Consider the following 24,226-nt stretch of genomic DNA (forward strand, 5'->3'; position numbering starts at 1 on the left):
ACAGGCCATCATAGCAATGCAATTTTCAGCAATGTCTGGGTTCCCAAATACAATGTCTACACTCATATCACACCCACCAGCACAGACTATGGCTGTCAAATAAATAACCAAGCCTTGAAACTGCAAGTCAATTCAACCAAAGCAGTGCACGCTGATGGTCTTTGATATACCGCTGCACAGCGAACATGAAAAACTTCTGCATGACAGAAACAACATGAATTATTTCCTATGCAAAATATAATCTATCTATAAATGCGAGAAGTTATGAAAACCGGCACATCTTGTCCGTACGTATCTCTGTAATGCCTCAATGTCTATAGCTGTTGACCTGGATGTCAACATAAACAGTGCAACAGAACCAAAATACAGCCAGGGGGATGTGTCTTTCTGCAAGGAAACACCCCAGCACAATAATATAGTGGCTGGGAAATGACTGCTAAAATATGTATATACATAAAATAGTCTTAAATTTACCAAGTGTACCTTTAGGTTTACATTTAAATTTGATTGTAATTTCTGAGGTCAGATGACAAATCTACCACACACGACTTAAAATGAATTACTTTAGTTAATCAAAAAACCTTTTGTGCTATAAATCTCCAAATGATTTGTAATCATGTGAATATGATTCTGACAGACGTCTCTCAATGGCCTGGCTCAACCCACAATTAATTTATGCATAGCAGCGAGCAGGAACAGACTGTGTCGGACTGCTGGCTTCTGGGTAACGTACTCCTAATTAGGGAAATGGCACTCCAATCACGACGTGATGTGTCACAATTGTCCTTGGTCATTGTGGGGGGGGCATGTATCACACAATGGAGCTTTAATTGCCAGGCTTAAAATAGCATGGGAATGTGTCTATCCAAGGAGGGAGGGAGCGAGCGAGGGAGCGAGCGAGCGTGCGTGCGTGCGTGCGTGCGAATGTGCGTGTACGTACCTGGGAGTCGCAGGTTGACGACTCGATCAAACAGGTTCCTCTCTGCCGTCACTCTGTTTAACACCTGGTTCAACAGCTGTGTAGAAAGACACGGACAAACAGACAGACATAACGAAAGACATGAATCAAAGTATTTACATCAATCTTTACAATGAAGAATAATTACAAAGAGTAAGTGTACGCATTTACATGACAATCCTATCCAGATTAACATTCCGTAACATGAGTGTGGCTTCAGGAGGTAGAGCAGTGTCCTTGGGCAAGACACTGAACCCCACATTGCCTCCAATGAGTTGGTCGCTGTTAGCTTGCAACCATTGGTGTGTGAATGTGGGAAGTGAGGACGCTGGCGTCGAATTTTATGTCCATATATGGAGATCTCTGTAGGACCCGTTTTGACCATCTGTTTGCCTGTGTCCATGTATGCCCATATATGGAGTTATCTGTCTGTCTGGGTCCATTTTATGCCCATATATGGAGATCTCTGTAGGACCTGTATTGACCATCTGTTTGCCTGTGTCCATTTAGGCTCATATCTGGAGATATCTGTATCTGTCTGTCTGCATCCATGTCATGCCCATATATGGAGATCTCTGTATCTGTTTGTCTGTGTCCCGTTATGCCCATTATGGAGATCTCTGTATCTGTCTGTGCCTCTGACTGTGTTGCAGACACAGCGCTGGTTCCCCCTTTAATGCAAACCCCATTATACCTGTTGTCATAGGACCCGTTTTGACCATCTGTTTGCCTGTGTCCATTTATGCCCATATATGGAGATATATGTATCTGTCTTTTTGCGTCCATTTTATGCCCATATATGGAGATCTTTGACCATCTGTTTGCCTGTGTCCATTTATGCTCATATATGGAGATATCCGTATCTGTCTGTCTGCATCCATTTTATGCCCATAAATGGAGATCTATGCAGACACAGTGCCGGTTCCGGAAAACCCTGATGTCAGACATCAGAATCCGAACCTTTCGTGTTGGTTCCAGAAAATTGCGTATCGGATCGGGTCGAGGCCGGGCACTGCACTACCTGCTGCGGCGGGGAACGCGCGTGCCGAATTTGAAATAGGGAATGAATGCCCCACCCTTTAATGCAAACCCCATTATACCTGTTGTCATAAGAGCCGTTTTGACCATATGTTTGCCTGTGTCCTTACGCACGCACGCAGAGACTTCTCGCATTTATAGATAGATTATTATTGAAAGGGTAGAGTTGAGTCGTGTCTTGCTCAAGGACACACACTGCTCTTCATGCAGAGAGCTACAGAGGAGTGGTGCAGGCGGACCAGCACATCATAGGAGGTGAGATTCCCTCCCTCCAGGACATTATATGCCAGGCAGTACATGGCCATGGCTAAGCGGATCATTAAAGACACTGCCAGCCACAATCTGTTCACGCTGCTACCGTCAGTCAGGTGTGATACCACAGTAACATATGCCAAGTACAACAAACATAGCAAGGGACAGTTTCCACAGCCAGGCTATCAGGCTAGTGAATAGGCACTGAACAAACACTGTCGCCATGTCAGTAATAAAAGCTCATGGACATTGGTGCCCATGACTTACTTGTACAAGAGTCTGAGGAACTCTGTCTTTATTACAAACCGTATGTATATGTCATATTTGTTTTGATATTTGATATGTTTACTCCTGTTCTTATTTCTTAGTAGTAGAGATGGACCGATTGCAAAATTCTTGGCCGATACCGATCCTCCGGTTTTATGAAGGTCTGACCTGCCAATACCGATTTCTTTAGCTAAGAACTATAAAATAGGGTTGCTCAAATACCCTTTTTTCAGGCCAAGTAGGCCTACAAGACATACTTCAATTTGAGTACCAATAAGCTAGAAGAACACTAATGCCAAATCAATCACAATAGTACAATATCCAAAAACACAGACAATATCCAGTCTATTATGACCGTCTGTTTTTTTTTCTCCTTCTTTTTGGAGACGACATTGACACAGGATTATGGAATATATCCTTACATTGCAGTAATCAGCACCATCTGTATTCTGTAGGCTGCCACTAAGTAGACTGGCTGCTACTTGCTAATGTTTACTTTAGTCACAGGACCAGAGCATCATGCTGTGCAGTGCCATAGACACAATTGGCATAAAACCGGTTTTATGTCAGTGATCTGCCGATCACCGATTCGGACGGTTTGATATAATACCTGCCAATTTTTTATATTGGCCGATACCGATGTCCATCCCTACTTAGTAGGTATACTTGACTTTGTTGACCGTGGTCCCCTCTTTGTGAGCCTACTGTATGACAACATGCACAGAATAGGGACAGTAGGGTTCATGTGGTTAAAATGTACCTGCAATGTGTGGGTAGCTTGCACTGAAAATGTAATACATTTTTGATGTGACAATAGAGTGAAGTTGAAGTTAATTAAAACTCTCTCCCTTTTCCCCTTTATTTGTTGTGGCCTAAGCCAAGCCATCAGGAAGAGAAAGAGGAGCAATCGTCAAAAAAGTAGTTTCCGAAATATATTCGTCTTGGGTGCACGGCTCGGGCAAACAATGAACTTAGAACAAGGACGCCAGCACTCACTTTAGAAAGAATTCTTCTTGTTTTATTTTATTCAGGTTTTCCTCCAGCAGCCGCAAAGAAATGGGCCTTCCTCAGCGTGTAACAAGCCAACAAGCCAAGCCATAACAGAGTGAATGTGTGATTGAGTGGAGAGGTGAAAATCGCAATTGTGCATAATCATGTTGCATAATCGTGTTCCATGTATATATTCCATGTATCATATAGTTTTTAAAAAATATGGGAAATAGCAGATCTGCAAGCTTGTAGATCAGTCATTTCAACTGATTTTACATGTTTTTGGTGGGTAAAATTATTAAGTGTCAGTCATTTCTTTGCATATTTAAGTTATTTGTCATATCGGCACTGTGCAATTCGTGATTAGAAATTAAGCCTAAAAAAGAAACAGAAATTAAATTTGTATTCACAATTATTTGTGTGACAATGAATCGTCAACATAAATTTGTAATCATGACAGCCACACACACACACACACACACACACACACACACACACACACACACACACACACACACACACACACACACACACACTAATCAGCATAGAATGAGCACATAATCATAACACATTCACTCAAGCAAGCATATTTGCAATTCACATACTGTACGCACACAAACATCCTCATGAACAGACAGGAAAAGATGCAGGCAAAACCATCACACACGCACACAAAGACATCCTCCAAGGACACAAATCCCAGCTCAGGGGGTTACTGAGCCAACATTCTGGCCAATTACAAGCCTGTCGTGCCCTATGGCAGATGTGGCTCTAACAATGTCATGCTCGCTAATCAGGGATCCCTAGCATTCATGTCCCCCACACGAGCCAATAAAGAAAGCCGCCTTTCTTGGGCAGAGGATATAGTGTGTTCTGACTGAACTCCATGCAACGAATGAACTCCATGTACCCAACAACAGAATATACATTTCTCAACAGAAGAGGCGAGAGGTGTGTGTATGTGTGTGTGTGTGTGTGTGTGTGTGTGTGTGTGTGTGCGCGTGCGTGCGTGCGTGCGTACAGTCTTCAAGGACAGCCAGTCATCTGCTGTTTCTAAGAGGTAGTGAGGTACCATAACTCTGATTGCAACTGAGGGTGACAAGCATTAGCAACACGTATGTAGGGAATGATGATAACAGTGGCAAGTACTGACTTCAGACACACCCACACACAGCCAGATAAGATTAGCGTACAATTTTACAAATTGTACAGGATGTCACCTAGAACATTCACTACAATACAGTTCCCCACCGTGTGTGTATGTGTGCTGTGACGAGTAGCGGAGAATCTGCAGTTCAAGTTCACGTCACGTCATTACGCTGCGAGCCGCACAGACAGTTTATGAATGAGCCGTGACGTCACCATACCTGCTGCTGAGTGTCCGGAGGAGAGGTGGCGTCTCAGAGTTCCGTAGGAAAGCAGGCTGCCTATTGTTTGCTGCCGTGGCACACGTTTGTTGTTTTTGTAGCTTCTCAAAGTTTATGTTTCATCACATATCGGTGGACGGCTCGTTCTTATGGGAGGAAGGAAGTTCGTTGGAGGATCGGGATGGGACTATTTGCTGACTTGGAGTTATAGTAAACCCTCGGGGGAGCGTGGATGCTAACCAACAACACATTTTCTGGCCGTGAGTACAGGTCCGAACGTGCGGATAGGAACAAGGAGAGGGCTTTCTTTATACAACGGCGTGCGTACCGTGCAGGCTTTAATATTGGGACTGTGAAGTGAACTGTCTGCTTATTTGAGAACTGTGATGTGCTATACTGAACTGATTACTGAATCGTGACTATCATCTGAACTGAACTTTCAATATACCTTACTCTTTTGAACTGCAAGTTACTGTGTTGTGTCTGTTATTGTGTGTTACTGAACCTGACGGGTGTGTAGAGGAGAGAGTGGTGCGAACCCCAAACACTTTAATACACAGGCTTATGTAATGGTTGACTTAATTGAACATTTTGCCAGGTGAAATCCCTGGCTGGCACCCCAGACCATTTTGTATTCGGCACGAACCGTTACAGAGTGTGTGTGTGTGTGTGTGTGTGTGTGTGTGTGTGTGTGTGCGTGTGTGCGTGTGTGTGTGTGTGTGTCTTGTTCAGTATGGCTTGCTTGTCCCCATCAACCTTTCCCTACTACTTCCCAACAATAGGCTCTATGCATATACGCCATTTTGTTCTACTTCCGGGTGTCTTTCGACTTCCTTCACAGGTGTTACCGATGATACTAATGAAGGGTCTGTTCCATTCTGGTCAAACAGCAGGGTCAGGGTGCTGATATTGTGCATGTTGGCTCACTGGAAACACTCTGCTACACCAGTGGGTCTTAAAGTGTCCTTGAGTGGGTTCCAAATGTCCCCATACAGGTGTGTAACTCTGACAGTGTACAAATGGAAGCAAATGGACCCACAAGGGTCCATTTGATTCCATTTGTTGATTCTATTTGTAGTTATGGGGGTCCTTGAAATTAAAGAACCACTGTACAATAAATCAAACAGACCCTTAATTAGTATCATCAGTAACACCTGTGAAGGAAGTCGAAAGACACCCGGAAGTAGAACAAAATGGCGTATATGCATAGAGCCTATTGCTTAACAATGAGCAGGCTGAGCCCCCTTCTAAGCATCACCTAATTAAGCGCCCAAAAAAACCAAATGATAATTGCCCTAATAGCCGTCTCATGGGCAGGCAAGACAGTAGCACACTAATAACCCAATTGCAAACTTTCTGTTGACTTTTCTTCAAAATTTCCATAATTACTTTGTGCTTTAATAGCATGAGCAAAGAAAGGAGAGACAATGATCCCAAAAAAAAAAAGAAACGACTCGCTGCTGGTAATTGGAAGGAGGAGATTGTATTAGATTTTGTTCTGAGAGTTCAGTGACCTTGACCCACAGAGGGGATAAGGACATTGTGTGGCTGGAACAGCCAAGATCTCTTCAAGCTCAGCTCTTGATCCTGCTGAGTCACTATGACGATGCTACCTTTTGTGCACTCACTGAATTAAATGTGAATAACAGTATATCTACCGAAAATCACAAGGTTTTGAGACTTGTGAACCACTGCAAAGCAGTACGACTCTGGCAGAAAACATCTCTGTTATGTTTAATGCACTACTATGGTAATTTACTTTTCATTAGCATCCTATAAAGCAGTGGTTCTCAAACATTTTAGGCTTCAGTACCTCCTTTTACTGATTGCTGAATCCAAGTATATCCCCTTTAATCGACAACAACATTTTGACTAGAAAATACTGACATCAAAAGTGTAGTTTTTATGTCAATATGTTGAAAATAAAAGTAAGTAGCCTGTTTTCTATTCAGTAACAGTAAACTTCTTACTTAATTTGGTTTAAAGCTATACATGGCAGCACCTTCACATATATTTGTCAATGTTTTATCATTAAAAATTACAGTAAAATAAATGTTTCCATTTTCCTTGTTCTTTCAAGTACCCCCTGTAGTACCTCTGTGTACCCCTAGCCGTACACATACCCCTATTTGAGAAACACTGCTATAAAGAACCTCATATTATGGATATGGCAATTGGCAATTAAGGAATGCCACATGTTTAGAGGTAGCAACCTTTTGTTAGCTCCTTGTTTTCTGCATCCTGGTGTGGACTAACCTGAGCCAAGCGTCTGAGCAGCAGCTCAGCAGAGGGGCGGGACCAGTCCAGGAAGATCTCCGGTACCAGGGTGACGGTCATCTCCAATACACGCAGCAAGCTGACTGACAGGTCAAAACACGTGGCACACACCTGAAGCAAGCAGGGAGAGAATGAGACTTTTCTTTTACCTTCATGTCCACAGGCTACTGTAAATTGCCATGGGCAACTTGGTGTTTGCACTCATAAGGGCCCTATCATTATCATTGTTTCAAATCAATGCAATTGAACGTTCTGTTTTTCCTGTGTTTATTGAATTGCCAGGTTATGCATTATGAAACTGTGAAACACCTTGAAACCTTTTTTTTTTAAGTGTTACACAAGTTTTGCTTATTCATTTAGCTAAAAACAATAGAACAGCTGGCACTGCTATTGTTGCTGCAATCAATGCACCTGACCCAAGCACACAATTAAGACAAGAATGGAAAGAGAGCGTCAAGATTGAACTGGAGTAAACAACTCATTTAGCTGATGTGGGTCTGGTGCAGTTTAATCTCATGGGCTAGAGGTTGGTACTGTGTAAAAATCAATAAGTGAAAAGCTTTCACACTGTTCAGGGAGGCAATACATAGTTCTGTTGCAAGAATGGCGATGGCTGTATGTTCCATCAAAAACTCCAATTAAATAAACTAGAAGCTGTCGGGCGGCCCAGCGTCTAGTCGGCGACCTGGCCAACTCGGAACAATGTAAATAGGGAATGAATGCCCCGCCCTTTAATGCAAACCCCATTATACCTGTTTTCATAGGACCCGTTTTGACCATCTGTCTGCCTGTGTCCATTTATGCCCATATATGGAGATATCTGTATCTGTCTGTCGACGTCCATTTTATGTCCATATATGGAGATCACTGCAGTTATAGTTCTGGGTCCATTTTATGCCCATATATGGAGATATCTGTCTATCTGCGTCCATTTTATGCCCATATATGGAGTATCTGTCTGTGCCTCCAACTGTGTTGCAGACACAGTGCCGGTTCTGTTTGCCTGTGTCCATTTATGCCCATATATGGAGATATCTGTATCTGTCTGTCTGCGTCCATTTTATGCCCATATATGGAGATCTTTGACCATCTGTTTGCCTCTGTCCATTTATGTCCATATATGGAGATATCTGTATCTGTCTGTCTGCAATCCATTTTATGCCCATATATGGGGGCATTAATTTTATGCCCATATATGGAGAACGCGCGTGCCCGTGGGACGAACGGTTCTCGAGATACGCGGATTACATACATACATACACAATCACAGAGATTTTTTGTTGACTCATGTGGCGTACGTGATGTCAGAGCCTTTTATGAAGTGATGTCACAATGAGTCAGAGCTTTCGCCGATTTCCTCCGGAACAGCCTGATGTCAACAATCAACCCCGCATAAGGAGATTCCGAACGTTTTGCGCCGGTTCGGGAAAACTAATCGGCGACCTGGCCAACTCGGAACAATGTAAATAGGGAATGAATGCCCCGCCCTTTAATGCAAACCCTATTATACCTGTTTTCATAGGACCCGTTTTGACCATCTGTCTGCCTGTGTCCATTTATGCCCATATATGGAGATATCTGTATCTGTCTGTCGGCGTCCATTTTATGTCCATATATGGAGATCACTGCAGTTATAGTTCTGGGTCCATTTTATGCCCATATATGGAGATATCTGTCTATCTGCGTCCATTTTATGCCCATATATGGAGTATCTGTCTGTGCCTCCAACTGTGTTGCAGACACAGTGCCGGTTCTGTTTGCCTGTGTCCATTTATGCCCATATATGGAGATATCTGTATCTGTCTGTCTGCATCCATTTTATGCCCATATATGGAGATCTTTGACCATCTGTTTGCCTCTGTCCATTTATGTCCATATATGGAGATATCTGTATCTGTCTGTCTGCAATCCATTTTATGCCCATATATGGGGGCATTCATTTTATGCCCATATATGGAGAACGCGCGTGCCCGTGGGACGAACGGTTCTCGAGATACGCGGATTACATACATGCATACACAATCACAGAGATTTTTTGTTGACTCATGTGGCGTACGTGATGTCAGAGCCTTTTATGAAGTGATGTCACAATGAGTCAGAGCTTTCGCCGATTTCCTCCGGAACAGCCTGATGTCAACAATCAACCCCGCATAAGGAGATTCCGAACGTTTCGCGCCGGTTCTGGAAAATCGCGCGTCGGGTCGGGTCGAGACCCGGCACTGCACTCCGCGCCGCGGCGGGGAACGCGCGTGCCGAATCTGAAGCCGGTGGGACGAACGGTTCTCGAGATACGCGGATTACAGACACGCAGAGACTTCTCGCATTTATAGATAGATGAGGTCAGCATGTGGAAAGAAAAACAGAAAAGAAACGCAAGATAAAAATACAGATGGTAAAAGTGTTCTACCATGTACACATGGCACAAAGGTATGGGTAATAATTGATTCCCAAACAAATTTGTGAAAAGCAACATTTATGTTTATGCAAGAGGTTTAGTTTTGAGAATATTATACTTCGCCACGATCATCTGTGTGGTGTTAAAAGACGCACAGGGGTCTTCTAGTGTCGGGGAGAAAAATTTGCCGGTCACAATAATCCAGTGCAGAGATATTATTATTTTTCACAGTAAAAAACAGAATGCAAATTTTCCTCCTGTGTGGTCTGCATTTTAGAGGACCCTCCCTCTCTCCTGGTACAGTAGGAGTTAGGAGGACTTTGTTTTTTAAATGAGAATTTTTCTTTTCTTTTCAAAAATGTGATAACAATAAATTTAACCCCATTCGTTCCGGATGGGGACCCGTTTCGAAACGGGTCCCCATCCGGAATCAATGGGGGTAAATTTACTCGAATCAAATTTTTGTCTTAGGAATGTGACAAAAACCAAAAAATATTATTGAACTCTACTCTCCATGGCATGGGTAATCAATAGAAAAAAAGTCATTTTGGGGGTGAACTACTCCTTTAATGTGGGGGTCCTAGACATAAAATTTTTTCAGGACCACTCTGGACACTCTACCTTAAGCTGGCGTGTGTCCACAAAGTTCCTCTCTGGACGCTCTGCAGCCTGCTGAATCTGTTGGCGGACAGGGAGGAAAAGGCACCTTTCTTAGAGCACTGTTTCTCAACTTGTGGTACATGGACCACTATTGGTCCATGGCATAATTACAGGTGGTCCATGGCAAAATGTTTTAAAATGCTGCTACTATTACTTTAAATATGTGTTTGTTTAAGTAGTGAGAGGGAAAAAGGTTTAAATTAAATGTTGTGGTGATGTGCTTTTTCATATCTTTTGGAATACTAGCCCTTACCCGTTAAAAGATATGAGCTCCGAAATGATGTGCAGTGTGTGGGTTATGGGATGTGCACTGTGCACACAGTATATGAGGATGGAAAGTAACTTTAACTGGTGCTTGCATGATAATATGTAGGAGCATCAATGTAAGAAATACCTGTTTTGTTTAATGGCTATAGAGATACTGTGTACCGATCTGCATGATTTTTGGACAACATCTGTAACAGGGCCAGACAACCCCCCCGCCCCCCCACCCGCCCACCCGCCTGCACACACACACACACACACACACACACACACACACACACACACACACACACACACACACACACACACACACACACACACACACACACACACACACACACACACACACACACACACACACACACACACACAGAGCTGGTTAAACATGTTGCCTCATGCTAGATGCAGAATAGATATGCCTCATGCTAGATGCAGAATAGATATAGATACACCATCAAAATGCTAATATACAGCATATGATTTGTGAAAGTGACAAACGGGCTTCACAGTTATGTCAGGTGTGTTCATATGTTAATGGTGATGCGAGTTCAGATCAATTGCTCCAGCCACTGAGGAGAAACGCTGTGACAGACAGACACTCACTCAGACAGACAGACACTCACTCACTCACTCAGACAGACAGACATTCGGAAAATTATATGTTAGATGTTTAGTTTAGTGGTCTCTTCTCTATACTATAATGGACATGGTGCGAAATAGACTGAATGCACAAGTGAAATAAGGGTGATATAAATCATTATTACCCGGCTTGTTTGAATGCTTGATTCTGATTGGTCAGTTGCTGAAATCAGCGGTCTGTTATTTCTGGATAACAGACCGCTCCGCTCTATAACAGACTGCTGCCTAATCAAAGACTCAGAGCACCTGCTGCAGTCAAGCTGCACTGCATGAATCTTGTGCTGTATCCAACATGTCAGCCATGTAAACAACCACACAGCGACATTTAGAACTAAACGTTGCTCTCAAGAATGTTTTTAAAAATATTTTAAGCGAGAAATAGACAACGTAGTATCAGAAAATGGATTCTATCTAATCAGCACTTCCTTGTTTTCCAAGGCGACCGTGTCGCGCTAGGGGGACGCCCAGCGCAACACTTGTGGAACACTTCCAGCCATCTGTAAACAAGGAAATACTGTTTTGTTTTTAGTTTTGAGTCAAATTATTAATTTGATTTAGTAGCCGGGTAATAAGCGGGATAAATACTGGCTCCTTGGGGGTTGTCCATATATAACATCCCTTTGAACTCCCCTCGGCTAGCGCCTCAGGGAGTTATCAGTCCGTCGGAATGTTATATATGGACAACCCCCGCGGAGCCAGTATTTATCCCTTACTTAACAGAATTTGGTGCACAAATCCATGATGTATGGTATTGAAGAAATCAATCTAGACTAGAGTATACTGTACAAGGTTTCGAGTGAATAAACAGCATATATAAAGATATAATATGAAATGCTAGACTAGTGTCTTGTGGCAAGTTAGCAATAGCTGCAGCAGCAGCTATAGCAAGCCAAGCATTGAATGAGTTTAAATAAATCACATCAAGAAAAGGAAAGAAAGTTAAACAAAAGAGAACTGCTTCGGTGCTGAAGCAACCCACAGCGCAAGAACTCTGCCTTTCGAAACTAAGCTAAACTTTTGAGCCAGCACAGAAGATTGTGTCGGTTCAATAGCTTCTTCTAGAAGGTTAATAATACACTACTGGAGTCTAAAAGTAAATTAGCTGTAGATGAAAATATATATATATATATTTTGACCCAAAAGATCAAGATTCAATATTGAATACTTTATTACCATCTCAATGAGACATTGATTGGATTTTGGTTAGGTTAAGCTCAGGAGACAATACCATCCAAATTCAATATATATTTAAAAAGTAAAAGAAATAAATCTGCTGACTAATCCGATGGCTTGAAATTAGGCCTTTGTTTAAAGGGAAAGTTCAACCTAAAATATCGTAGAGCTGTGACTAATGGAATGTCTTCTGATAATATGACTAGTCCCCATGGTGACTTTAATAAGATATGACATTAATTTCTTCAGAGCTGCAAGCCCTACATAACATTCAAATAACACTCAATCGGATATAATATCTCAAATCTCTCGCGAAGTCAATGGCTAATTCAAAGTCATTGCGCTACAGAAGTGTTATCTGATGACTTCATAAAACGTTTCTTTATGTTCTTGACCTCCAGTTTAGGGAGTCGGTTATTTATCCGTAGATACTTTATAGACTTAAGGAGGAACAAAATGCTAGGCGACCTTTGTGCCAGTGGTGAGTTTGATGCCATCTAAAGATTTAAAACAATCTATAGGGCTGGGCTGACCTTGCAAAGGTTGTGCCAACGTACTGACAACACTGCTGACTATTATTGTTAATTAGCAGGATCACATACTGTACGTATATAAATCGAAATCCAGTCCAACCACCAATTGTATTAGCTAGCTGCAGCTGTGTTGCTTACATCGCAATGTACCAAGATCAGCCTAAGCCTTTACAAGAGTTAGACAGTCCAAGTTCACTGTACTAGCCTGAGGTAAATGGACTTTCCCTTTAAACCCTGTGTGGTGTCCATTAGCTGTCTGAGGACAGATTTATGGGCAGCTCCCCTGCAGCTAGCTGATTGTCAGACTGCCAGGCGCTGAAGAGAAACAGCAAGCCAATCAGTCATCCTGGATATCAACCCGTCAGAAAAGTAACACTGGAGAAAGAAACACTGGAGCTCCGACTAGAGCCTGACTGATGACAGATGTTTAGGTTCAATGCTGGTCCTGATTTTGGAGAGTCCTAGACTACCAATTACTGATTGCCCAATTTTGGGCAATATTTTGTCAAAAAGTGTTAAAAAAGAGAAAAGGAAAAATAAAAAATAAAATACATTCCTTACATTTCTAATTACTTAATAAAAATGATAAACACAAATGAATAGACAAAAAATACGCACAAACTGAACTTGATTTCAATTAACTATAACTCTATTCAAAAATGGTAAAAGCCAACTCAAGTACTGTACATCAGTTGACTGTTATGGCTCTTTCACTGCGTGACACCAGCTCAACTTTTCCATTAAACCCAAATAACTGGTACTTTTTTGGTATAACCTCCATCAAGGTTCCAAGCGATCTGACCATAAGGTGACATAAAAACACAGCAGAATACCGATTTGTCAGAGAAAATCATCACTAGCGACATTGCATCATGACGGACTCTGCATGGAAGCTCGTGAATACTGTTAAAAAACATTGAAACCGACATTGTAAATGTCAAATTAATTAATAATTTAGATGTTATCAGAAACTATTTTTTGTTGGGAGTGTACAGGATGAATAGAGATCATTTCCAGATATAATTAACATCATTACTGTATAGGGTCATGTGAACCTTTTCACTTATAATGACACCTAGGAATGCCAGGTAAAGTAAACCTGTTAGTGGAACTGAGTTGAAATTAATTAAAGAAACAGATACCCTGGTCAAAAGCTTGCTGTCACCCCTCAGCTCACAGTGTGCCTTGCTCAGAGGTACAATGTCTTACCTCCTGGATCATGCCTATGAACTCAGAGAAGGCCCAGTTGAGTTGGTTGAGGACACTGTTGAGGAAGGAGGCCGCCATCTCTTTGTCCACACTCAGAAGTTCTGCCATGTGTCTCTGAAGCAGCAGCGACGGACAGGGCTCTGAACCAATCACATAAGGTTATATAGAGGTCAATGGCCACAGTTCCCAAGATTAGCTCCAGAGACATGAACACACATACTTAGACTGCTGGCCTCTTAGAAGCCACGCCATAGAAATGTCCTCTAGCACAATGGTTCCCAAACAGTGTGTCAGGAACCATTTGTGGGTCGCGGAAACATTTTTATGGGTCCCTTTTGTTTGTTTTTTAAATCATTATTATTTCAAAACATTTTCAATAGACATTCCCCAAAATGTTATGAATTAAAAACTAAATTAAATTATTGTTTTCAGTAATTTCATGAAGAAATGAAAGAAAAATCTAAGAAATTCCATAAATTAGAATACAAATGTAGCGCCACGTTGTGAGCTTTAGTCCGAGCGTTTCAGGCAAACATCGTGCACTTTATGAAAGAAGCATGAAATTTGGCACACAGTTAGAACATGCCATATGGAACATTTTTGGCTATAGGGGCATCGCAGATTTGTCTTGGGAAACTTGTGGGAGCCAATCAAAGTTGCTCTCATAGACTTTACTATAGAGTCAAATAAATACAAAAAACAAATATGCTTTAAGTAGCATGTGAGGGGTCAAACTAGGTGTTATTCGGGATTCTGAATCCAATGCAAGCATTTGTTTTGCACGTAAAACTTACGTGAAAAGTGAAACTTTGAAAAGTGATGACTCATCACTAAACCATAGATTTATGGAGTCCGTTTTTAGCCCAAGGAATGTTTTTCCTGCAAAACAAATTTTTGCATTGGATTCAGAATCCCCAAAAACACCTAGTTTGACCCCTTACATGCTACTTAAAGCATATGTATTTTTTGTATTATTTTACTCTATAGTAAAGTCTATGAGAGCCCAACTTTAATTGGCTCCCACAAGTTTCCCAAGACAAATCTGCGATGCCCCTATAGCCAAAAATGTTCCATATGGCATGTTCTAACTGTGTGCCAAATTTCATGCTTCTTTCATAAAGTGCACGATTACATCAAAATACTGCCCGAAACGCCTGGACTACTTGTAGATCGGCTGTTTTCACTAGTTTGGGTCCCTAGCGACTAATATCTCTTTTGGGTCTTGAGCTAAAAGGTTTGGGAACCACTGCTCTAGCACACTCCAAATCTAGACATACTTGTCTTGTCTTCACCTAATCCTTCCTTCTACCCCATAACATTAAGAACAATTCTACTGGGCGTGTAATTCACAGCACTAGACAAGTTGCTTACGTCATGAACTGAGCATGTTTGTTTATTATTAGCTACCACAGATAACCTCATTTTGATTAGAGACAACAGCCATCACTTTAGAATATAATTATCTGGGATAGAAGACAGAGGGCATTGCCTTGATAAAATGATTATGGCGATATCCATTCTTCAGCGTAACAGATAGGTAAGGGTGTGTGACTCTTCTTGTGAAATGCAGGCTATATTATGACCCCTTATCTAGCCAAAGGCTTGTACATCACTTAATGCCCTCAAATATGGGGAACAAAGCAGAGGGCAGAAAAGGCACGAAGGTGCTTGAAGCGAGAGCAATTTAAAGGGAGGTGAGCTAAGGCGAGGTCAGCAGAGAAATAATGGATGGAATGGTTTATAAAAGGTGCAGGCTATTCTGGGTAAATAATGGCAGAACATTTTAATGAGAAGAGAAGAGAGTTGCTGAATAAGAGCAGGATGACAGGGAAAGCAAACAACTGAATAATGCAACTCCCCCCCACACCAAAAAAAAGAGAAGGAAATAGAAATGATTAGGCTGTAGGGACACATTGACAAGCAGTAGGTCAACACGTAGCCCTTACTCCCAATAAATCTGAAAAAGAACAATCAGGTCAGGACCTCTGCAAACAGTGCTTTAACCTTTGACTGTAATTATTAAGAGCTGCTGAGGCTGTGCTTTAATGTAGGGTCTACTGGGAAGCCACGGGGAGAGATTACTGGCATCAGAAAAATGGCTGAACAAGAGGGAGAAATAAACGAGAGGCATGAGGGAGAGGGGGAGAGAGAGAGAGAGAGAGAGAGAGAGAGAGAGAGAGAGAGAGAGAGAGTTTAAGGAAGAGAGGACAAACCGCAAGAGAAGGAGAGGACGGGAAAGGAGCGACAGGGAGAGAGAATAAGATAGTGACAGATGAAAAGAGGAAGGAAGATGAAAGGAGGACGGAGTGGGTGGCGAGTGACAGAGAACATACGAGACTAAAGGAGAGAGCATGTGAGCAAGGAAAGACTGCACAGGAAAAATGGAGATGCAAATTAAGCAAGCCGGGTTAAGATAGGACAGAAAAATGAGGAGAGGAGTGGAGGGCTGGAAGCAGTGGAGGTAATACTCCTCAGTGTTTCATTCTCCGGGAGGGAGGCGACAAGGGAACGCAGAGTCAAGTGTTCATTAAGCGTAATCATCCCCCCCTTGTCTTTCCCATATTTGTCTCCCCTCCTACTTGTCCCCTGTTTCTTCACAGATCCCAGAGGGACAGAGTTCCCTGCTCTCTCTTTCTCCTTCACTGGAGTTCACTTCTCGATACAAGCCGGAAAGTGGGGTTAAAGTGCTAGCCAACAGGCCAGTAAAGGGTATACAAAGTATACATATGAGATAGTGTGTGTATGTGTGTGTGTGTTGGCGGGGGGCGGGGGGGGGGGGGGGGGGGGGGGTTTGAGAGAGAGTGAGGAGATAGATGGAGAGAGAGAGAGAGAAAGAGAGAGAGCGTACAAACAGCCAGGTCCAATAACACTGACATTCCTGACATCTGGGCAAATGCCTAAGCTCACAACATATGGCCTTGTACTAGAATAGGGTGACCACCATACGTCCTCTTTTGCCTGGACATGTCCTCTTTTAGGGGTCTGTCCGGCCTTTCCGGGGGGGTTTTATAAATTCCTTCAAATGACCGGGGTTTCGCGCATATCACAGTTAAAGCACGGGCATTTACAATGCACGTTCAATGGTTCGTTTGGAAACACACTGTGAGAGGCGGGTTTCCACCCCTAACCCCGGAACGTGTATTATTCATACTACTCTGCCTGCGCTGCGATCCCTCCCTCCCTCACAGCCTGTCTCGCTTTCAGATCAGAGGCAGAGCAGAGCTCGCAGCAGCAGCTTGCGCTGCTCAAGCCAAACGAACGAACTGGTGGAACTGCAAACGCAATTAATGCTGTTTCACTGATGAAATGCACAAAAAGTACCAGTGACCAACAATGAGAAGTAGAGCGTTCTGTCAGCAAAGCTGGTACTCTTCTGTGTCTATTTAGGCATTTACAAATAAAAGTTATTCTGCTTCAAGCCCATATCAGATATCAACACTGCAAAGTAGCCTACAAGACAGTCTGTGCGAAGTGAGAGCTCTTCAGCTAACTAAATTGAAAATCTTTTGTACAACCTTGTAAAGCAGAATGGCGGTTTGAATAATGGGCTACCTCTCTTTTATTTAGTTACAAAGCTGAACGTTCATACAGGAGTCAAAAGGCATACTTTATCAGTGGATCTCTCTAGCCTATTAATAGATTTGTAAAGGGTTCAATTGGAACCCCCTCAAAAATGAGTACATAACTAATAACATAATTGAGCTGTAAACTAGTAATATAAATTATTATTTTTTTTTTTCAAACACAAAGACAAAATGAAAACACACTACAAAAGGGCGCTCCCAGAGCACATGTTAGGAGGAATGGGTGTGGCCTACATAAGGAATCCCCCAAAAGAGTGACTGCACAACCCACAGTTCAAGAGCTATAGCTTGCACACCTAGATCAGTGTAAAAGAACTTCCGCACCCAGGCATGCATAAGGACGGTTCACATGACCTAAACGTTAATTCATAAGAGTTATAGGTAAAATGTAAAGTGATAATTATTTTCTCAGTTATTCCTGAAACTTCTTTTCACTTCCTTTTTGTGGTTCCTTCAATATGAAGGCATGTCCGTTTTCCACGCGTGTTTCCTAAACCCACCAGGATTGAGTTAAGACCCGCCTCGCGGAAACGCAAGGACTTCCAGGAGTGGCTGAAATCCGTGCCGTACACATGGAGGGTGGATAAAGTCAGACCTAGTAAAGGCATGAAGACAAAACGTGTAGGCTACTGAGAAAAGCCTGCATTTACACAATGCACAGCTATTCATTTGCCACTACAGTGCTCAAAATAAAAAACTTGAAACTTACTTTTTACTGTGCTTAAAAAAGGTAAAACTTTGTAACTTTGATAATGAGAAAAACGTACTGAGAAATCTATTAATTTATCACTACTGTGCTCAAAATAAAAACTCGTACTAATTATCAGTTAAATTGTTATAGTTTGGATATGGCTTTGGCCGTATTATGCTGCGTGTATTATTGTAATGGATCGGTAGGGCGTAGGTACAGTATTGCTTTGCACTTGAGCGAGCAGCACTAACGTTGATACGCACTTTAATACTTAAGATTATTGAGAGGGGCGTTTCCGCGGGCGGGTCTTAACTCAATCCTGGTGGGTTTAGGAAACACGCGTTTTCCACACACACACACACACACACACACACACACACACACACACACACACACACACACACACACACACACACACACACACACACACACACACACACACACACACACACACACACACACACACAAAGTGTTCACCTCCTAGCCTGGTGAAGACAAACATGAAGAGAAAGAAATACATGTACAGTATGTGTACACAGTACACACGTGGACAAATAATGAAAGGGAAACATGCGAACACGTGCAAAAACACAAACAAATTGATCTTTTTCATGAGAGGCATTAGTGAAAGATAATTAGAGTAGTTTGGCCTCTGTTCTCTCTCTGGGGGTCTGGAAACTATGGTTTTGTTTGTTTGAGAGTCTGTGCGTGTGTGTGTGTGTGTGTGTGCGTGCGTGCGTGCGTGCGTGCGTGCGTGCGTGCGTGCGTGCGTGCGCTCGTGCTTGCCGAAGCAGCATTTGCATTATCCAATTATAATAAATCACTACTTAAGCACTATGCAAATAACAGGAGCTGTTACATAAGTGGACTGGCTAGAAGGAGGGGTGGCTGCGGGGCTCTACACTCTACAGGGATAAAACACAGCAACTGGAGGGTCATTATCTCATGACCCCTTGAACCCCATATACGCTGTTGAGCAGAGTCCCTCAGGGCTCCATACTAGTATATTAAATATCTCTATACTAGTCTGCATTAAACATCTTTGCTATTTTCTGCGAATGCTGAGGTTTAAGTGGGTAATAATACTAGCAGGGTAGGGGGTTCAGCTTCCACTGGGAGCACCTATTATGAGAAGATATCCCCTAATCACACACAGGGCACGGAAGTATTTTGCATACTGTACGTCTCTACTAAATGGTAAGCATTACCACCAAGATAATAATAAACACCATCAATCAACAAACAAATGAGAAACAAAAGGGGAGGGGAGGGGCTACTGTGATAACTTACTTTGAAAACTAGCAATTGACAAATCCCCTGCATTGCATGCAAATGAAAGGCAAACAAATTAAAGTTAATTATCATGCATGGGAGGGGAGCACAGACAAGTAGAATATGCCACAATATGTCACAACAGAGAAACAAATGGCGTGCTCAAAACAAGATTATGAGTTCATGCAAGGTTTAACTGCCCACCATTCTTGTGGAGTGAGTGATTTAATTGTGTGAATCGCTAGTTTGTGCGTTATGAAATTATTTGAATAAATAGAATTATGGCTAGTGCAATAAAGTTCTTTTTACACTGGTGTGGTTTTCAGACAAATATAGGAGCGAATTTCGGAGCACGTAAATAAAAAAAATCAACCTCATGTTATGTCAAACACTGACCGCCCGTTTCATAATGATTTTCGGACCAGGGTAGTTTTTTTCCCGATTTTCGCAACTGTTGCCACTGGGTCCCTTGCTCTCTCTCCTCTCTCCTCTTCCAAAACGCAAAAAAATAAAAAATAAAAACGCAGCAGTGTCAACCAACTTAAGCCTGTATTGTGTTTGGAACTTTATACAGTAGGTGAAATGTATATCCTTTGCTTCCGACATCAAGAAGGGTAATTCATTATCTGAAACTATATGCAACGATCATATGACCAAGAAAAAAGTACTGTAACGGAAGAATTATCGTGCCCGCAACTCTTTCTTGGTTAAACAAAATCTCCGAATAGACTGAGAAGCACCTGAGTCCTCATAATGATCAGTGATCAATGATTGTGATCAGAAACCCATATTGTATAACGTCGCTGTCAGGCGGAAACCGGAGACCTTGCATGTCAAAAACGGTTACTTTTCAGGAAATGAAAAAAATAAATAACCTGGGCTCCAATAGATCCAATGTAGTTATTATTTAGTCACAAGCTCACGTTAATCATTTCCATTCGTTCAATATTTATAAAACCCACAGGCAGAAGAATAGTGGATCTACATAGATCTACAAACGTGTCACGATGCGACGTGTTGTATGCTTGTGTAAATTGGTTATTGTTGCTACACTTGAGTGACACTGTAGTATGATGAAATCTTCTGGGAAAAAAAATAAATACAAGGTTCCTGCCCGACAGCAACGATAACAAGTGAAAACACAGAATGTGTACGTGTGTCCCAGTTATTTAAAGCAGGTGGGGTGTGCATTTGTCCTAAATTGAGATATCAATGTCTTTGTTGTCTATTAATAAACGCGGGCCTGTCTTACCAGCCACCTGGAGCAACCGACTTGACAGCCTGACTGACTTGCTGCTCAGGAAGATATATTAATTATGACTTCATTAAAGCAAACAAAGACAAAAAAGAAAGTATTGCTTTCATGCATTTGAACACACACAACTCAGTGTGGGTGCACGCACGCAAAATAAGTAAATACATAAAAGTTAACAGAAAGAATGGCTCCTTGATGAGTGCTGCAGGAGAGATAAGCCTGGTGTAGACAGGTGGTCATGGCCTCAAGTTATTCATGGAGATGAATGAAAGTCAGCATGGAAACCGAGAGTAGAGCCATGATCAAACACTCAGACATGATGGCATAATGGCATAACAAGAGAGAAACAGAGAGACGGAGAGAGGGAGAGACAGAGAGACGGGAAGAGAGAGACGAAGAAACAAGACAGGGTTTAATAACGGCATGGGCTCCTTGGGAATTGTCTGATGTCATAATGACGACTTCAGTCTTGCCCAAATATGGTGGGACGGTGGATCTGGGATTATGAATTCGCAAAACGTGAAAAAAAAATGAAAAAAACATTCAAATTATGTGACAAATATGCTTTATGAGATTTACTTTCTTGGCACTGATCTGTTCTGTGGTTTGTGAGATCAGCAACGGATTAACACACGCACGCACGCGCACACACACACACACACACACACACACACACACACACACACACACACACACACACACACACGCACACGCACACGCACACACTTCTAGACAGCTTACCACAGTGTAAGAAAAGACTAAACAAAGTACAAAAAAAGATTCACAAGAGAGAAAGAGAGATGTAAAGGCAACATCCAGGGTTCGATTTGTATATACAGCATATCCAGTATATATATTTTTAAGCTGCTCTACAACCTGACAAGTTGTGTTGTGATCTTAGACATCTGCTATTTATGCTATTAAGAATTTTATAGAAATTCCAAATGTTCCCAAAATAGGGACAACATATCAAACGTATCAGTCTATCCCCTCCCGCAGCAAATTGAACCCTGGCAACAGCAATCAAATTATAGTTAGAAAGAGACCACCCACTCTGTAGGCTGGGCAGGTTGGCGTCTTCAGGTTTGGTTTTCAGCAGGTGAGGCAGACGGGTGTATCTGTAGCCAAAACCACAACCCTGGAACACAACACATAAGCCTCTGTCATTGCTGGAAACGCAAGGGAAATCACAGAGGCAAAGGCCTTTGTAGTTGTGTGTGTTTTTGTGATGGGGAGAGGCGGAAAGGACAGCCCAAAGCCGTGTTGGATGGAGAAGAGTCGTCGATGGGCTATGCTCCACTTGGAGCGATGGGCCTAAGTAAGTAGTAGTGTTTTTTGTGATATGTGACAATAAGCTAGCACGGTAAACCAGCCGGTCGCGGAAATTGCATTTCATTTGATTCCAGGCTGCTGAGCTGAATGAAAAGGAAATTGAATTATGCGAACGGGTGGTTTACCAAGGCTAACTATAAGCATGATATGCTGCTATCTGTTTGTAACATATTTTTATTTTTGTAGTGTGTGTGTGCGGTGTGTGTGTGTGTGTGTGTGTGTGTGTGTGTGTGTGTGTGTGTGTGTGTGCCTGCACATTGTTGTGTGTCTATTCTTATTAAAAGTCATGCCTGCATTGAATAGTATTTGCAATTAATCATTAGTCACCATTTTAGCCCTACCTGAGGCAGTGGAACACAGTGATTTATTGCCTGTGTCGCTACTCTCTCCTTCGGGTCTTCATCAGTCTGTGTGCGCGTGTGTGTGTGCGTGTGTGTGTGTGTGTGTGCGCGCGTGCGTGTGTGTGTGTGTGTGTGTGTGCGTGTCTGTGTGTGCGTGTCCTCACCCTCCACAGTCTGACCAGTATCCAGTTGGTCTGAGCCCAGGGTCGCTGCTCATATGGCGCCAACAAGTTCCTCATCATAGCCACCCGTCTGACACACACACACACACACACACACACACACACACACACACACACACACACACACACACACACACACACACACACACACACACACACACACACACACACACACACACACACAAAACCCACATGAACAAAAGCGCAGAGGGTTGTTCCACAGTGCCTCCAGCTCCTCCAACACACAGTGCATAATTGCCAGTGTTGCAGGTGTGAAGGGCAGTGTGTCCTCGTCGTTGCACTAGCAACTGGATGGTCGGGGAGCGCTGGGGGAGGATATGACATGACCCTCTGATGAAACTCCTCGCTGTCTGGTGAAAAGAGGCGGCTGGTGGCTCCACGTGTGTATCAGCGTGTGTTTGTGTACTCCCCGCACAGTGCCCTGTTGGTGGGGCTGATGCACGGGGGTGATGACTAAATTGAGGGAGAAAATGAACACGAGAGAACGAAACAAGAAACGCTACATTTCCTCTCAGTATCTGCTCAATTGTCCGCGGAGAATTGTACATTCAAGAACCCATCTCTTTATTGATCTCACAACAAATGGATCCAAGAATGAGAGGGCAGGGTGCTTTTTGGGGGGAGAGGGTTAGCCAACCTCTAAGTTTGCATTTAAACACAGTTTATACAAATACAAGAGATAAGGGTTTGAATACTGGCTCATGCTGTGCTTTCATATTCGTCTCTACACCGCCTGTGTCTCTGTGCTGTCACAAAAATTAATGAAACACTTGAGAGAGCCGGAGGACGGTGCAACAGCACTGGAGGAGGCAGACACAGCATGCTTCCACTTTTGACTCATCTAGGACAGGCTTTTCACTGCCGAGCAAACACTAAGACCTGCATTAATGAAACATGTAGAATATTTCAGTAGAGCATTAGGTCAAACGGTAAAATTAGCGAACAAGGAATTAGGGTTGTAATCTAATCCTGTTTTAAGGATTCGAACTTCGGGGCGGTGGGGGGGGTTCCGAACGGACCATCGAACCATCGATCTTTAATTAATTTAAAAAAAAGAGAACAATCTGACCATCGGACGTACTGTACCTTTAACCAGCTAAAACAGTTTAGGAAATGTGTTCAAAAATGTGCTATTTTACCCATTAAAAAACTTGCAAGTTGTGTTTGAGCTCAATTTGACGGGTGATGGGATCTGTTTTGGAAAATCCAATCCAATCTGAGAACATTTTGCGCCGTTTGCTTTCTGACGAACAGTCTCATCTCTGTCAATGTATGGCGGAGTTGCATGGACTTGGTGACCGTTTCGCAATGCTGAACTTGTCTCGATGTAACAAACCCAGAAATTGCATTATGGATCCTTTGCGGGTTTGCAATGAAATCCATCTTTGCTCATGCTTAGGAGAAAGGCTCTGACGAACAGTCTCATCTCTGTCAATGTATGGCGGACTTGCATGGACTTGGTGACCGTGTCGCAATGCTGAACTTGTCTCGATGTAACAAACCCAGAAATTACATTATGGATCCTT

General features: G+C 42.5%; 1 protein-coding gene across 1 annotated transcript in view; it reads right to left on the reverse strand.

The window, feature by feature from the left end:
• rnf123 (ring finger protein 123) overlaps positions 1-24,226 on the reverse strand; it is a 207,706-nt gene that overhangs the window by 129,440 nt on the left and 54,040 nt on the right. The window contains exons 30-35 of the mRNA XM_080727740.1: positions 22,662-22,749; positions 21,878-21,962; positions 14,023-14,162; positions 10,166-10,222; positions 7,129-7,260; positions 941-1,016 (exon numbers count right to left, since the gene is read on the reverse strand). Of these exons, the coding sequence (XP_080583866.1) occupies positions 941-1,016; positions 7,129-7,260; positions 10,166-10,222; positions 14,023-14,162; positions 21,878-21,962; positions 22,662-22,749 (578 nt within the window). The remainder of the gene's footprint in view (positions 1-940; positions 1,017-7,128; positions 7,261-10,165; positions 10,223-14,022; positions 14,163-21,877; positions 21,963-22,661; positions 22,750-24,226) is intronic.

The sequence above is a fragment of the Nannobrachium achirus genome (genome assembly GCF_963921795.1).
Source record: "Nannobrachium achirus genome assembly, chromosome: 6".
Classification (NCBI taxonomy): Eukaryota; Metazoa; Chordata; class Actinopteri; order Myctophiformes; family Myctophidae; genus Nannobrachium; species Nannobrachium achirus.